The sequence below is a fragment of the Heptranchias perlo genome, chromosome 6, assembly GCF_035084215.1.
Source record: "Heptranchias perlo isolate sHepPer1 chromosome 6, sHepPer1.hap1, whole genome shotgun sequence".
NCBI lineage: Eukaryota > Metazoa > Chordata > Chondrichthyes > Hexanchiformes > Hexanchidae > Heptranchias > Heptranchias perlo.
Genome location: NC_090330.1, coordinates 5,628,001 through 5,644,003, shown reverse-complemented (window position 1 = coordinate 5,644,003; position 16,003 = coordinate 5,628,001). Strand labels below are relative to the sequence as shown.

Below are 16,003 nucleotides of genomic sequence, written 5' to 3'. Positions count from 1 at the left end.
TTTTTTCTTGCTTTTCTTGTCTCTTTTTTCTCTCTCTTCCCCTTTCTGTACCTGATTTGACATTGAATTCACCCACTCTAATTTACCCTCCCTTCTCAGTCCTCCCATTGTATATTTCTCAACCCTTTAATCTCATTGATTAATGAGATACAGTTGCTTGCCAATGTGCACCAAGGTCCCAGATGCCCGGTTGTCCTCGCTGCACCATTATCAGCTCGCACATCCAGCAACTCTGTGGGCAAAAATGATTTAAAACCTATGCGTGCAATTGTAAGTCTAAAACTAACAGGCACGCCGTGCCTCCAACAAAATCTGGCCCATACAATCTGTGTGGTTACAAGGTTGCTCACCTGCATTTCATACTTCAGTGTCATGTGGAAGCACCAGGACCCTATTCCCACAGCTGAAACAAAAAAACAAAGATTAAAAGATGGGGAGAACCTTGGTTTAAATAGACAAAGCTCAGTATTCATTTATAACAAAGGCTGCATAAAAGATAGTAAATTGCCCCGCAGCTTGTATAAAATAAATAACTTCACATTTTACGCATCAATGTTGGAAAATTCTGTAATTCTGCACCTTTGACATTATACTTAAGCTTTAGTTTTAGCCCTTTTTAACTTTGCTAAATTCAAAGAGACTTTTCCGTGTTTCAGTTTAAGAAAAAAAAAAATCGGTGTTTTAAAATAATGCTGTTATCTGCCACAGTACCATGCAACCACTGAAGTTTACAGCACAGAAGGCGGCCATTCAGCCCACCATGTCTGTGTCAGCTCTCTGCTACTAATCTGACTAGCCCACTCCCTCCTTGTAGCACAAATGCATCGGTTGCCTCAACCACTCCCTGGGGCAAAGCATTCCAAGCTCCAACACTGCAGAAGGAAGTTTCTCCTAACCACTCTCCTCAATCTCTTAGCAATGGCAGATACCTGTACTGGTGCAAAAAGAGGAACTAATCTGAAAAGGAAGGGAAGAGCAGCTTTAAGCAAATAGTGCACACCCGCCACCAGGCAAACATGGGCTGAGAAAATGGTGCACATTTCTTGGGCTGGCTAGAGTTTGAGCACTTTAACTTGAGGAAACTTCGAGGTTATTAAATTTGTGCACGCGGATTGATGAAAAATGCAAACGTGGGCAAAAGCACGTGGGAACAAATTAAAAACTCTCCCTTGACATACATTATTTCTGTTATTGCATGTTGATAACAAAAATGTTTCCTCCACTAAAAGCAGTTTTCCTTTGGGTAGCTGACACTGTCTTTCAGAAGTTGGGACAGGGGGTGCCTAAAAATGTATCACTAGTTGCAGGGGGTCCCTGGGAGCATGGCATTATAAACAGGGGGTCCCTGGGAGCAAGTCAGGATTTGTAGGTGCCCCCATCGACCCCCCCCCCCCACACACAATCATTTAATTAATGGTTTCAAATTATTAAGAATCAGAGATTTTGGCACAAAAGGAGGCTTTTCAGCCCACTGTGCCTATGCAAGCTCCTACACTGGAGCCATCTATTCTGAGCTCTTTCCCTGCTCTTTTCCCGTTCACTTTTTAAAAAATGTAAAAATGTTTTGTACCTTTTAATTTTTCTTAAATCGTTTATTTAATTCCCTCTTAAATGTCCTGGTTTCAAAAGCAATGGTTGGCAAAGTATCCCAAGAGCCTTTTCCATGAAAAAACTTTTTCCTAAGCTCAAGCTCCCCCCCAGTACTAAACCCTGAATTTGTGCCAGTAGCTATTTGGCAGGGGATACTGGGGCTCATCATCAGGGTGAGCAGCTTGCCAAGTCTCATTCTTCTCTGTACATGACCCCCGCCCCCAACATTTATACACGCACACTCACACGCTTAGAGTTTGCTCAGGCAGCGTACAGCAAAACGCTGAGCTGGCACTTTCGACAACTATATTTCAGTAAAACCACATGCTATCCTCTGCACCTCCCCCCACACATTAAAAATACCAATTACCCAACCATCTATTAACCTACTTCCTGACTAAAATCATAATATAGGCTATTCTATTGCAACTTCTAAATTGTTTGAATTAACTCTCTGTTTCATTCTAATTACCCATTTATGTTACATAGCCACTTTCGAATGAGGCTCTGTGCTTTGGGAGTTTTTGGCAGATGTGCAAAAGCCAGGCCAACTATCCTAATGAGCCAGAACACTTCTCCTCTCACCCTCTTCCCTATACCAGCAGCGAGAACTTTTCACTCATACTTGGTGAGACCACATCTAGAATAGTGTGTGCAGTTTTGGTCTCCTTATTTAAGAAAGGACATAATTGCTTTGGAGGCGGTTCAGAGAAGGTTCACTCAGCTGATCCTGGGATGAGGGGGTTATCTTATGAGGAAAGGTTGGACAAGTTGGGCCTGTGTACACTGGAGTTTAGAAGAATGAGAGGTGATCTTATTGAAACATATAAGATCCTGAGGGGACTAGAAGGGGTAGATGCTGAGAGGATGTTTCTCCATGTGGGAGAGATTAGAACTAGGGGACACAGATTAAAAATAAGGGGCCTCTCATTTAAGACGGAGATGAGGAGAAATTTTTTCTCTGAGGGTCGTGAGTCTGTAGCACTCCCTTCGCCAGAGAGCAGTGAAGGCAGGGTCATCGAATATTTTTAAGGCTGAGTTAGATAGATTCCTGATTAACAAGGGAGTCAAAGGTTATAGTAGGTAGACGGGAAAGTCCACCAGAAAGTTCAGGTTGTAAAAAAAATACTGACCTGATTGTGGAGCCGGGAGGAGTCGTCCTCCTCCCATCCCCACATTAAAACCACAGACCGCTGCCGGCCACCAATCTCGCCCCCTGCTAATCAGCGCCTCCACCCACGTCCCAATACCCCGCCACGTCCCGGTGGACCATCACAGAGCAGGCTCGAGGGGCTGAACGGCCCACTCCTTGTCCCATTTAAGTTTCCCGATTGAATACAAGAAGCCAAAACAGTGAACTTCTTCCAGATAATACCCGTTAGCAGAATAACATGCCACTTACTGCTCCATAAACGAGGTAATCATAGGGGCCTTACAAGCCTCAATGCCAGATCATTTTAGAATGGTACATGGTACATGGTAAAAGACTGTTCCCATTGGTTGATAAATCGGTAGAACAAGGAGAGGCAATGTAAATTAAATGGTACAATTCTAAAAGGAGGTGAGGAACAGAGACACCCGGGGGTATATGTGCACAAATCTTTCCAGGTAGGAGGGCAAGTTGAGAAAGCGGTTAAAAGAGCATATGGGATCCTGGGCTTTATTAATAGAGACAGAATACAAAAGCAAGGAAGTCATGTTGAACCTTTATAAATCACTGGTTCGGCCACAATACTCGAGTATTGTGTCTAACAAGGGGGCACGGGTTCAATTATCACTAGAAGAATGCGGGGAAATCATAATTATTTTTCCACACACAGAGTTTACCACAAGTAGCTGTTGAGGTAGAAACTATAACATTTAATAGGGAATTGAATACACATTTGAAAAAGAATATAGAAGTATATAAGGAAAGGGTAGGAAAATGGCATTAAAATTGATAGCACCAGTTGAAGAGCTCGCACCACCACAGGCTGAATGACCTCCTTGGGTACTGTAATTTCTAGGAAGAGTACCCTCCATTACCCTAGGATTTCATAAATTCAATATTTTGCTGCATACACGATGAGTCCCTAATCCCACAGTTGTGGGAAGGTACTAATTGGGGTTTAGTCAATCCCCAGCGGGGGAGTACATCATCCAAACGCTTCCGTGAGGCATGTCCTAGCAGCCACGCCAATCCAGTAAAGGCTTTCGAACAGGCTTAAGAGAAATGTGTGTAACTGCAAAATGCTGGATTGAGAGAAACAGAGGCAAAATTAACACACGCTATTTGTGCTATCACGTTTTTAATCTGCAACCAAAGAACGAATGGACTTGCAAATTATATAGCGCCTTTCACGTCCTCAGGACGTCCCAAGGCACATTACAGCCAATGAAGTACTTTTGAGGTGTAGTCACTGTTATAATGTGGGAAATGCGGCATCCAATTTGCACACAGCAAAGTCTCACAAACAGCAATGAGACAAATGACCAGATAATCGGTTTTAGTGACATTGATTGAGGGATAAATGTCGGCCAGGACACTGGGGAGAACTCCCCTGCTCCTCTTTGAATAGCACCAGGGGATCTTTTATGTCCCATTGGTGCCAGGACAAGTCGAGAAGGCTGTTAAAAAAGCATATGGGATCCTGGGCTTTATTAACAGAAACAGAGTACAAAAACACTGGTTAGGCCTCAGCTGGAGTATTATGTTCAATTTTGGGCACTGCACTTTAGGAAGAATGTCAAGTCCTTAGAGAGGGTGCAAAGAGATTTACTAGAATGTTACCAGGGATGAGGGACTTATGTTATGTGGAGAGTTTGAAGAAGCTGGGGTTGTTCTCCTTAGAACAGAGAATGTTAAGGGGAGATTTGATAGAGGTGTTCAAAATCATGAACGGTTTTGATAGAGTAATTAAGGAGAAACTGTTGCCAGTAACAGAAGGGTCAGTAACCAGGGGTCACAGATTTAAGGTGATCGGCATAAGAGACAGAGCTGACATGAGGATACATTTTTTTTTTACATAGCGAGTTGTAATCATCTGGAATGCACTGCCTGAAAGGATGGTGGAGGCAGATTCAATAGTAACTTTCAAAAGGGAGTTAGATAAATACTTGAAGAAAAAATTTACAGGGCTATGGGGAAAGAGCAGTGGAATGGGACTAATTGGATAGCTCTTTCAAAGAGCCGGCACAGGCACAACGGACCGAATGGCCTCCACCTGTGCTGTACATACTATAACTATAACAAAAGCCATTTTTATTTTGGAATGCCATCCATTTAACATATGTTCTATATTCACCTAAACTCAGCTAGTTAAGAGGGTGATAAGGCACTGTATTAATGAGCTCCCACTTGATATCTAAAACCATCAGCAAGGCATAGCACCAAGAGCCAGTGTAATATGGTCAGCAGTGAGGTCATTAGGCTTATTTAGTACGTCGGCACTATCAGAAACATTGCACATTGATATAGTGCCAATGCGCTCCATGCCTAATACTTTATTGTGTGTCACATTGGCTCAGTCGGCAGTGCACTCACCCGTGTGTCAGAAGGTTGTTCATTCAAGTCCTACTTCAGGATTTGAGCACATAATCTAGGCTGATACTTTAGTGGAGTACTGAGGGAGTGGTGAATTGTGAGAAATACCGTTCTTTGGATGAGACATTAAATTGAGGCCATGTCTGCTTGTTTCAGTGGTTCAGGTGAATGTTAAAGATCCAATGGAACTATTCCAAGGAATGCAGAGGATTGCCCCAGGCCGATATTCTTCCCTTAACCAAATCACAAAGAGAAACAAAGGTCATTTATCTCAATGCAGTATTTGGGCTCTTGCTGTGCATAAAATGACTGGCACATTTGCCTATATAACAATAGTCAGTATACAAGTTATACATTGTACTCGAAGGCTTTGAGATGTTTGAGAGATAAAAAATAAATGAAAACCTTTGCACGGACTTAATTCATCATCTCAAATTGCTCCCTCCACTTCTATCACCACCAATACCTGTGCCTATAACCACCAGTACTTCACTGTGGAGTTATATAGCTCAAACTGCTCTCTGCATTCACAACACAAATTCGAAGATACAAAGTCAATAATCCATCTGCTGAATGATTTTCACAGTTCAAGTGGATAGACCAAGAAAGTTCCCCACACCTGTCATTGTGCTTTAATGAAATCCTGGAGACAACAGAGTAAAATACCAACAACTGTGCTGGGGCCAATGAAACAGAGTCCTAAAGCTGCATCAAGTAGATGCCAAGCAACAATATACTGTAAAGCTACAATTGGAAAGTTGGTGAAAAGCTTTAATCTGTAAGATGAAACTCTACTACACCATCACACTACTTAATAAGCAGCATTACAATGAGGCTTTCAGAGCTCAATCTTTCTCAGCATTGCAAAAGCATTTTTTTTAAAAAAGCATTTGCATTCTTTTAAGGCTGGAAGATGAAGCTTTCCATCTGGTTTATTCAGCAGGTTATTCAGGGACAGTATGCTCCAGGAATAGAGAAAAAAATTATCTGAAGCCAGAGTTATCAAGTCCCTGAAATCAGATTTCACAGACACACATACTGTGCTATCCAACATGGAAGCAGGATTACAATATTTCTAAAACTGCAGCCAATTTCATTGTGACTAGAATTTCAGTAAATTGCAATGTTGGGTGTGTGAAATTTGCGAGCTCGGTCTATTTGAACTGTGTAAATACCCAGCAGTACAATTATGAATTTTACTCTTCCAAGCGTGGGTTGCGATTAAAAAGAAAACAACTTGCATCTATATAACGCCTTCAACGTATTTAAATGTCTCATGGTGCTTCGTAGGGCAGCAGTAGTTCAACATTCCATCCTCAGTTATCACCACCAAACCCAGATTAAAAAGGTCATTCGTGCATTTGCTGTGCGCAAATTGGTTGCTGGGTGTGCCTATGTAAAAACAGTGACTGTGCTTCAAAAATGAATCCATTGGTAATAAAGCGCTTCAGGACATTGGGGATTTAGGAGTTGACTGAATATATGGCTAATACGATAAGTTGTATAGAGGTTTTCAAAGGCTGAAAAATAAGCCACAAGGCAATAAGGTTAGGGAAGTTGTTCCAGAGGCTAGGTTCGAGAGGCTGAAAGCTCAGTCACCAATTGAGAAGCACTGGGAAGTGAGAAGGGGGATTGCTTAGGAGGACCGTAAGGTGGGAGTTGGGACATAGGCTTGGCAAGGTCATAGAGGAATTTGTAACCAAGAGCAAGGATTTTAAATTTAGTGAATTGAAGGGATAGGGAGCCAGTGGAGGCCAGTATGAGCTGGGATGATAAGTGGGTGGAATTGATTCACTGGCTCTCGGTGTCGCAGCAAATTGATTTCAAGATCCTCGTCTTCAAATCCCTCCAAAACCTCACTCCATCGCATCTGGGAAATCTTATCCAGTCGTATATCCCACTCCACACCCGCGTGGGATGCCGGAGTATTTGTTTGCAGCTCCCTAGGTTCCACTGTCAGAGGCCAATCCTTCAGCCACAATGATCTGCCATTTAAAATAAAAAAGATGAAAAATTTCCTTGTGCAACTGGGGCAGCATTAGGAAAACTACAACTAGAAGGAGGGGTGGGAAAGAGAAAAATCAGTCAGGGTTCCTACTACTGATCACGATCCAGTAATTCCTGCTGGACAATGCAGGTGTGTAGGTGTCTGGTGGGGACAGATTCTACTGCGATGTACAGAGGGCTACCTGCACCTAAGGAGTCATAGTCTTCAGGAAAGGAAAAGAAAATTAGGGGAAAAATTCACCAAGTATACATGTTTCCTTTTCCCCAGTAGCCAATTACTCAGGTTGGTTTCTCTCCCACTGACCCTTTCATTCTCTTGACTAGAATAGAATCATAGAATGGTTACAGCACATGAGGCCGCCATTTGGCCCGTCGAGCCCATGCCAGCTCTCTGCAAGAGCAATCCAGCTAATCCCACTCACCTGCCCTTTCCCTGTAGCCCTGCAAATTTATAGTGTGTCTATTTTCGGTCAACTTCTAAATCCCCAATGTCCTGAAGCGCTTTATTACCAATGGATTCATTTTTGAAGCACAGTCACTGTTGTTACATAGGCACACCCTGCAACCAATTTGCACACAGTAAGATCTCACAAACAGCAAATGCACGAATGACATTTTAAGCTGGGTTTAGTGATAACTGGGTGGACTGTTGAACTACTGCTGCCCTACGAAGCACCAGGAGACATTTAATTACATTAAAGGCGTTATATAGATGCAAGTTGTTTTCTTTTTAATCGCAACCCACGCTTGGAAGAGTAAAATTCATAATTGTACTGCTGGGTATTTACACAGTTCAAATAGACCGAGCGCGAAAATTTCACACACCCAACATTGCAATTTACTGAAATTCTAGTCACAACAATGAAATTGGCCGCAGTTTCAGAAATATTGCAATCCTACTTAAGTTGGATAGCACAGTATATTTGGCTGTGAAATCTGATTTCAGGGACTTGATAAGTCAAGCTTCAGATAATATTTTTTTCCTCTATTCCTGGAGCATACTGTCCCTGAATAACCTGCTGAATAAACCAGATGGAAAGCTTCATCTTACAGCTTTAAGAGGTGGCAAATGTGTTTTTTTTAAAAATGCTTTTGCAATGCTGAAAAAGATTGAGCTCTGAAAGCCTCATTGTAATGCTGCTTATTAAGTAGCGTGATGGTGTAGTAGAGTTTCATCTTACAGATTAAAGCTTTTCACCAACTTTCCAATTGTAGCTTTACAGTATATTGTTGCTTGGCATCTACTTGATGCAGCTTTAGGACCTTGTACCATTGGCCCCTGCACAGTGTTGGTATTTTACTCTGTTGTCTCCAGGATTTCATTAAAGCACAATGACAGGTGTGGGGAACTTTCTTGGTCTATCCACTTGAACTGTGAAAATCATTCAGCAGATGGATTATTGACTTTGTATCTTCGAATGTGTGTTGTGAATGCAGAGAGCAGTTTGAGCTATATAACTCCACAGTGAAGTACTGGTGGTTATAGATGGTGAAAGAAGTGGAGGGAGCAAAGGTTTTCATTTATTTTTATCTCTCAAACATCTCAAAGCCTTCGAGTACAATGTATAACTTGTATACTGACTATTGTTATATAGGCAAATGTGCCAGTCATTTTATGCACAGCAAGAGCCCAAATACTGCATTGAGATAAATGACCTTTGTTTCTCTTTGTGATTTGGTTAAGGGAAGAATATCGGCCTGGGGCAATCCTCTGCATTCCTTGGAATAGTTCCATTGGATCTTTAACATTCACCTGAACCACTGAAACAAGCAGACATGGCCTCAATTTAATGTCTCATCCAAAGAACGGTATTTCTCACAATTCACCACTCCCTCAGTACTCCACTAAAGTATCAGCCTAGATTATGTGCTCAAATCCTGAAGTAGGACTTGAATAAACAACCTTCTGACACACGGGTGAGTGCACTGCCGACTGAGCCAATGTGACACACAAAGTATTAGGCATGGAGCGCATTGGCACTATATCAATGTGCAATGTTTCTGATAGTGCCGATGTACTAAATAAGCCTAATGACCTCACTGCTGACCATATTACACTGGCTCCTGGTGCTATGCCTTGCCGATGGTTTTAGATATCAAGTGGGAGCTCATTAATACAGTGCCTTATCACCCTCTTAACTAGCTGAGTTTAGGTGAAAATAGAACATATGTTAAAGGGATGGCATTCCAAAATAAAAATGGCTTTCGTTATAGTTATAGTATGTACAGCACAGGTGGAGGCCATTCGGTCCGTTGTGCCTGTGCCGGCTCTTTGAAAGAGCTATCCAATTAGTCCCATTCCCCTGCTCTTTCCCCATAGCCCTGTAAATTTGTTCCCTTCAAGTATTTATCTAACTCCCTTTTGAAAGTTACTATTGAATCTGCCTCCACCATCCTTTCAGGCAGTGCATTCCAGATCATAACCACTCGCTGCGTAAAAAAGCTTTTCCTCATGTCGACTTTGGTTCTTTTGCCAATCACCTTAATTCTGTGTCCTCTGGTTCTCGACCCTTCCACCAATGGGAAGAGTTATAGTTTCTCTCTATCTACACTGTCTAGGCCCTTCATGATTTTGAACACTTCTATCAAATATCCTCTCAAACTTCTCTGCTCTAAGGAGAACAACCCCAGCTTTTCCAGTCTATCCATGTAACCGAAGTCGCTCATCCCTGGAACTATTCCAGTAAATCTTTTCTGCACCCACTCCAAGGCCTTCACATCCTTCCTAAAGAGCGGTGCCCAGAATTGAACACAATAGTCCAGTTGTGGCCGAACCAGTGTTTTATAAAGATTCATCATAACCTCCTTGCTATTCTAGTCTATGTCTCTATTTATAAAGCCCAGGATCCCGTATGGACTTCAGTTATGTGGAGAGATTGGAGAAGCTGGAGTTGTTCTCCTTAGAACAGAAAAGGTTAAGGGGAGATTTGATAGGTGTTCAAAATCATGAAGGGTTTTGATACATTAAATAAGGAGAAACTGTTCAGAGTGGCAGAAGGGTCAGTAACCAGAGGACACAGATTTAAGGTGATTGGTAAAAGAGCCAGGATGACAAGGAAACATTTTTTTTTAAACACAGCGAGTTGTAATGATCTGGAATGCTCTGCCTGAAACGGTGGTGGAAGCAGATTCAATAGTAACTTTGAAAATGGAATTGAATAAATACCTGAAGGGGAAAAAATTACAGGGCTACGGGGAAAGAGCAGGGGAGTGGGACTAAATGAATAGCTCTTTCAAAGAGCCGGCACAGGAATGATGGGCCGAATGGCTTCCTCCTGTGCTGTACCTGCTATGAAGCTATGAAACATCACGGTATACCTTCCTTCAGTCCGAAAAACAGGCATCCACCACTACTCTCTGCTTCCTGTTACTTAAGTCAATTTCGTGTCCACGCTGCCACTGCCCCTTTTATTCCATGGGCTTCAACTTTGATAACAAGCTTATTATGCGGCACTTTATCAAACGCCTTTTGGAAGTCCATATACACCACATCAACCACATTGCCCTCATCGACCCTCTCTGTTACCTCATCAAAAAACTCAATCAAGTTAGTTAAACACGATTTGCCTTTAACAAATCTGTGCTGGCTTTCCTTAATTAATCCACACTTGTCCAAGTAACTGTTGATAATCCAGGACAAAATTGTTTCTAAAAGCTTCCCCACCACCAAGGTTAAACTTACTGGTCTGTAGTTATAGGGATATGGGGATAGTGCAGGAAAATGGCGTTGAAGTAGAAGACCAGCCATGATCTTGTTGAATGGAGGAGCAGGCTCGAGGGGCCGGATAGCCTACTCCTGCTCCTATTTCTTATGTTCTTATGCTGGGTTTATCCTTCCACCCTTTTTTGAACAAGGGTATAACATTTGCAATCCTCCAGTCCTCGAGCACCACACCCATATCTAAGGATGATTGGAAGATTATGGCCACTACCTCCGCAATGTCCACCCTTAATGTACTAAATGTACAGCAATGGTTTAATTCTTACTCAAAATGGACAGGTTCATACGTTCTCAGTTGATTTGAAACTTCAGTTATGTGGAGAGATTGGAGAAGCTGCGGTTGTTCTCCTTAGAACAGAGAAGGTTAAGGGGAGATTTGCTCTCCCATTTCTTCAAATATCCGCACCCATCCCCAAAGCACAACACGTTACACAACAGGCGCCAATTGTCTCAGCAATGGATCGCCCCATCTCTCACACTCAAGCAAACTAACCAGTGATCCACGAGAACAAAACTGCAAAAAAAGAATCATTTCCAAGACAGATTTACCATATTACAGCAACATTTCCTCACTGAGTAAGTTAAAGTGTATTCCAATACCTATAAAATATTGGTACCATCTTGCTGTCTCTAGGCATTCTACTGCAAACAAAACAAAACTTAGCCCACTCCTCTGGCTCAACGCCTGTATCTACTCCACTCTTGATCGGTCGTTGAAGGTAACTTTAGTCGTCAACGGAGCATCGTGCAAGAGGTCCCCCTTTTAGTAGGGTGACCTTCACGGGTGCTCTCCTGCTTTTACATCTGCCATCATGCGCCAGACTCCGTAGGTGTGCTGGGTTTCACTGCGTAATAGCAACTCAAGAGTACAAACAGCGAGCCAGCTCTCCATATTTACACAATTAAACAACAGGGTTAACCTGGAGCGCACATTTGCAGAGCCACACTTTCTTGGATTATACACAGCCATGTAAAAGCATCTCAGGGTGTGCGGGGAAAGCAGACCGGGGCAAGTAAGCCTCAAACTTTAGTTCTCCGAATTTGGGGTAATTACCCAACTTTCAAATCAGATTCCCTCACTGTCCCCAATTTAATCTGATGTACCTCACGCCATAGATGGGGGCTATCTAAAAAACAGCATCATTCCATAGTCTACATCTCACTTGGACGCTCCAACAGCCAGCGCCTGCTAGTGCACATGATCCAGGGGGACCATGATCTAAACGCACCAAGAAAACTGCCAAAAAGCTGAAAAACAAACATGGCTTTCAGGGCAGCTCTCTTCCAGCTGCCGTCTCAAGGGGACCCCTTACTGATGCAGAATAATGAACAAAGCTCAGCCTCTAGGCAGATCTGAAATGCGAAATACCCCCATTTAATTGGCAGTCGCCGCAGGATCCTGGCGATGTGGAAACAAACCATCCTTTTTATATTGTCATGGAGGTTTTGTAGTAGACTGAACAAGAAACTGTGCATATGCAATTGTTTCTTAAGTCGTAATGTGGGACCTTATTTGGGGCCAATGTAGTTTCCTCAGTGGCCAGGGAAAGTGTGTATACGGCCAGTAAATGCAAAAAATAAAAATTTGATGACCTCTATTAGTGTGCTGAGCTTGCCAGGAGCCAGAAAGACATACTGCTTCTGGAAGTACTGTAGAAACTACCTCTTTCAACGTGTCTCCGATCCACAGGCGACAGCACCACCTTGTTCATTTTACCCCACTGGCACTGAAGTCAGGGTGCCAGCAACAGCAGTTCAATAAAAGCAGCTTAACTGGAGATCCATCAGGGGATGGATAAAACTACAAGTGCCTCAGAAGGAAAGAATGCTGCTCTAGAAACCACAACTGTTTCAGTTTTCCACACTCCCCAGCTCCACTGTGGTAATCACCGGCCACAATAACCATGATGATCAAGGCAGATCATCAGAAAACTTAGCAGCAGCTTTTCATCAGTTTAGAAAGGAAACCAGCAGTGTGGTTAACTATATCACTGATACCACAAGAGGAACACCAACGGTCAGCATTCGTCACCCACAGATAATCACCCACACTCCCTCCTGCGCCATAACTTACAGATACTGTCCTATACCGTTCTCTCTGCCCCATCACCGACAGGCACTGCCTTATACCGTTCCCTCTATCCCATCGTCGACAGACACTGCCCCATCACCGACAGGCACTGCCTTATACCGTTCCCTCTATCCCATCGCCGACAGACACTGCCCCATCACCGACAGGCACTGCCTTATACCGTTCCCTCTATCCCATCGCCGACAGACACTGCCCTATACCGTTGTCTCTGACCCATCACCGTTCCTCCTGCACCAGGATGCAGTTCCATGCATTCTGAAGTTACTCCACTGGAAGCAACAGGGGCTGCAACTTGTGGCTAGTGACCCCAAGGAACAATGTTTTAGCTGAGTTTGCAGAGTACTGAACCAGTTGCTCAGGCGATTCAGATTGGCTCCAAGCGTCCCGAAGTCAAGCCCTCTATTGTTTTCAATAAAGACATTCCAAAATGGTATTCAGTCAATAATATCACAGAACAGCCTTACATCAAAAAAATATTTCCCTTTAAGTCACAACAGGATGCTGCTATTTTTGTAAATGGATATTTATGGGGACGCTGCAGAGTCTATGGGCAATCCTTCAAATTAATTACATTGGAACATTTTAAAAATACATGTCATCTACCTAAAAACTCTACATAGGAATACATCAGTAAAATGTAATGGTGGGTGGGCGGGTGAAATTTTCAGACTACGCCTACTTAAACTGTTTAAAAAGTTCCAGCAAGTACAATTATAGATTGCGTCATTCCAAATTTACGGTGTTGCTGAAGAGAACATTTCGTAACTACACTCCACTAGGCTGCAGCAATGTGGTTAAAGGTCTGTCACAGCGATCACCGTCATTTGAGCCAATGAATTAATGTCGAATTTGTCGTGCAGTGCTGCCAACGAAGAAAGTTGTGACTCAGTAGCAGCAGTGCCTCCGGGGATGGTGGGGAGGGGCTGAAGATCCATCTAAAGAAGTTGTTTCCCATGGTGCTTCCAGAAGCAACAAAGTGAGAATAGCCATTTTCTGGTCATGGGCAGGCTGAGCACACAGGACAGATGTGAGATTTACCCATTTCTGACCCATAAGAAACTTTTCTCAGCCAACAAGGAAGGACCTGAAGCCAGAAAATGAAAATCATTCAGCAATGACCCATTTGCAGGTAATTGTCTGTTGCCATCTCCCTGCAATATAAATGGGGTGAAATGCACATCACTGCTCTACTTAAACCACTTCTGTAAAATAAATGAGAAATAAAAAAAGCAACATTTAAGCATATACACACACACACCTTTAAAGTTCCTTAGTTCTGCACATGGTGCAGGCCAGAAGAGAATAAACCACGCACACAACAGCTTGCATTTATATAGCACCTTTAACATAGTAAAAGTCCCAAGGCGTTTCACAGGAGCGTTATCAGATAAAATTTAACACCCAGCTACATAAGGAGATATTAGGGCCGAAGCAGCTGAAGGCATGGCCGCCAATAGTGGGGCAAAGGAAATCACGGATGCAAAAGAGGCCAGAATTGGAGGAACACAGAGTTCTCTGAGGTTTGTAGGGCTGGAGGAGGAAAGAGAGATAGGGAGGGGCAAGGCTATGGAAAAATTTGAACACAAGGATTAGAATTTTAAATGTGTATTGCTGGACTGTGAGCCAATGTAGGTCAGAGAGCACAGAGGTGATAGGTGAACAGGACTTGGTGCAAGTTAGGATACAGGCAGCAGAGGTTTAGATGAGCTGCAGTTTACAGAGGGTACAAGGTGGGAGGCCGGCCGGGACAGAAATGGAATAGTTGAGTCTAGAGGCAAAAGAAACATGGATGAGGGTTGCAGCAGCAGATGGGTTGAGGCAGGAGAAGAAATGGGTGATGCTACAGAGGTGGAAGTAGGCGGTCTTTGTCACAGAGAGGATATTGGGTCGGAAACTCAGCTCAGGGTTGATTTATTAACTACTGGTCATATCAGCACAGACAGAAACAACACTGAATTTGTGAGATCAGATTAAGCTTCCAAAATGCATACAACAGATCAAACAATCAAACGTATTGCAAAATGCATTCATATCGATCAAAGAGGATAAAGAAAAAAAGTATTACACAAGGCCACAAACCACAAGTCAACAGCTATATACTAGGTGCCAAAAGTGGTCTAGTTTCAAACCCTCTCTTAAAATACTTCTTCTGATAAGGTCTGGCTTTCCATTCTGGGAACACGTGTTTAGAAAGATAGCTTTCTGTATTTTGTGAGGGGACAGGGCCGGTCAGTCAGTCGGGGAGGGGTGGGGCCGAGCGTGACCCACCTGGACTAGAACAGGAAACTGCCCATTCCATCAGATCAGCTGTATTCTAGTTTATAAAATAGTTGCCTTATAATTTCAGAAATCTAAGATCCAATGCAAGTAAGCAACTAACCACTCAAACCATACTACCCAGTCATGAATTTCATCTGCCATGGAGCTCAGCTCAAAGATGTAGTAGAAAGTCATCTCGAGAATGAAAATATAATAAAGAGTAGTCAGCACGGATTTCAGAAGGGAAAGTCATGCTTGATCAACCTTACTAAATTCTTTGAAGTAGTAACAGAAAGACTAGACAAGGATAATGCAGTAGATGTAATATATTTGGATTTTCAAAAGGCCTTCGATAAGGTACCGCATTGTAGACTCATGGCTAAGGTCAGAGCACGTGGAGTCAGGGGACAAGTAGCAGATGGATAGCAAGCCGACTACAAAACAGAAATCAGAGAGTAGGGGTTAAAGGTAGCTACTCAGACTAGCAAAAAGGTGGGAAGTGGTGTTCCATAGGGATCGGTGCTGGGACCACTGTTGTTCACAATTTACATTAACAATTTAAATTTGCAAATCAAAGAACAATTTCAAAATTTGCAGACGACACCAAATTGGGGGATGCAGTTAATACAAAGGAAGAATGTGTCAAAATGCAAGAGAACAATCACAAACTTGCAGAATGGGCGCGTAATTGGCAAATAAATTTCAATATAGATAAGTGTGAAGTGGTGCATTTTGGTAGGAAGAATAAGGAGGCCACATACTGCTTGGATAATAAGAGTCTAAACGGGATAAAGGAGCAAAGGGATCTAGG

At 42.8% G+C, this 16,003-nt stretch overlaps 1 protein-coding gene across 1 annotated transcript in view; it reads right to left on the bottom strand.

The window, feature by feature from the left end:
• The window catches only part of acer3 (alkaline ceramidase 3), a 165,869-nt gene that overhangs the window by 107,776 nt on the left and 42,090 nt on the right, over positions 1-16,003 (bottom strand). The window contains exon 3 of the mRNA XM_067985669.1: positions 351-403. Coding sequence (XP_067841770.1) covers positions 351-403 — 53 coding nt within the window. The remainder of the gene's footprint in view (positions 1-350; positions 404-16,003) is intronic.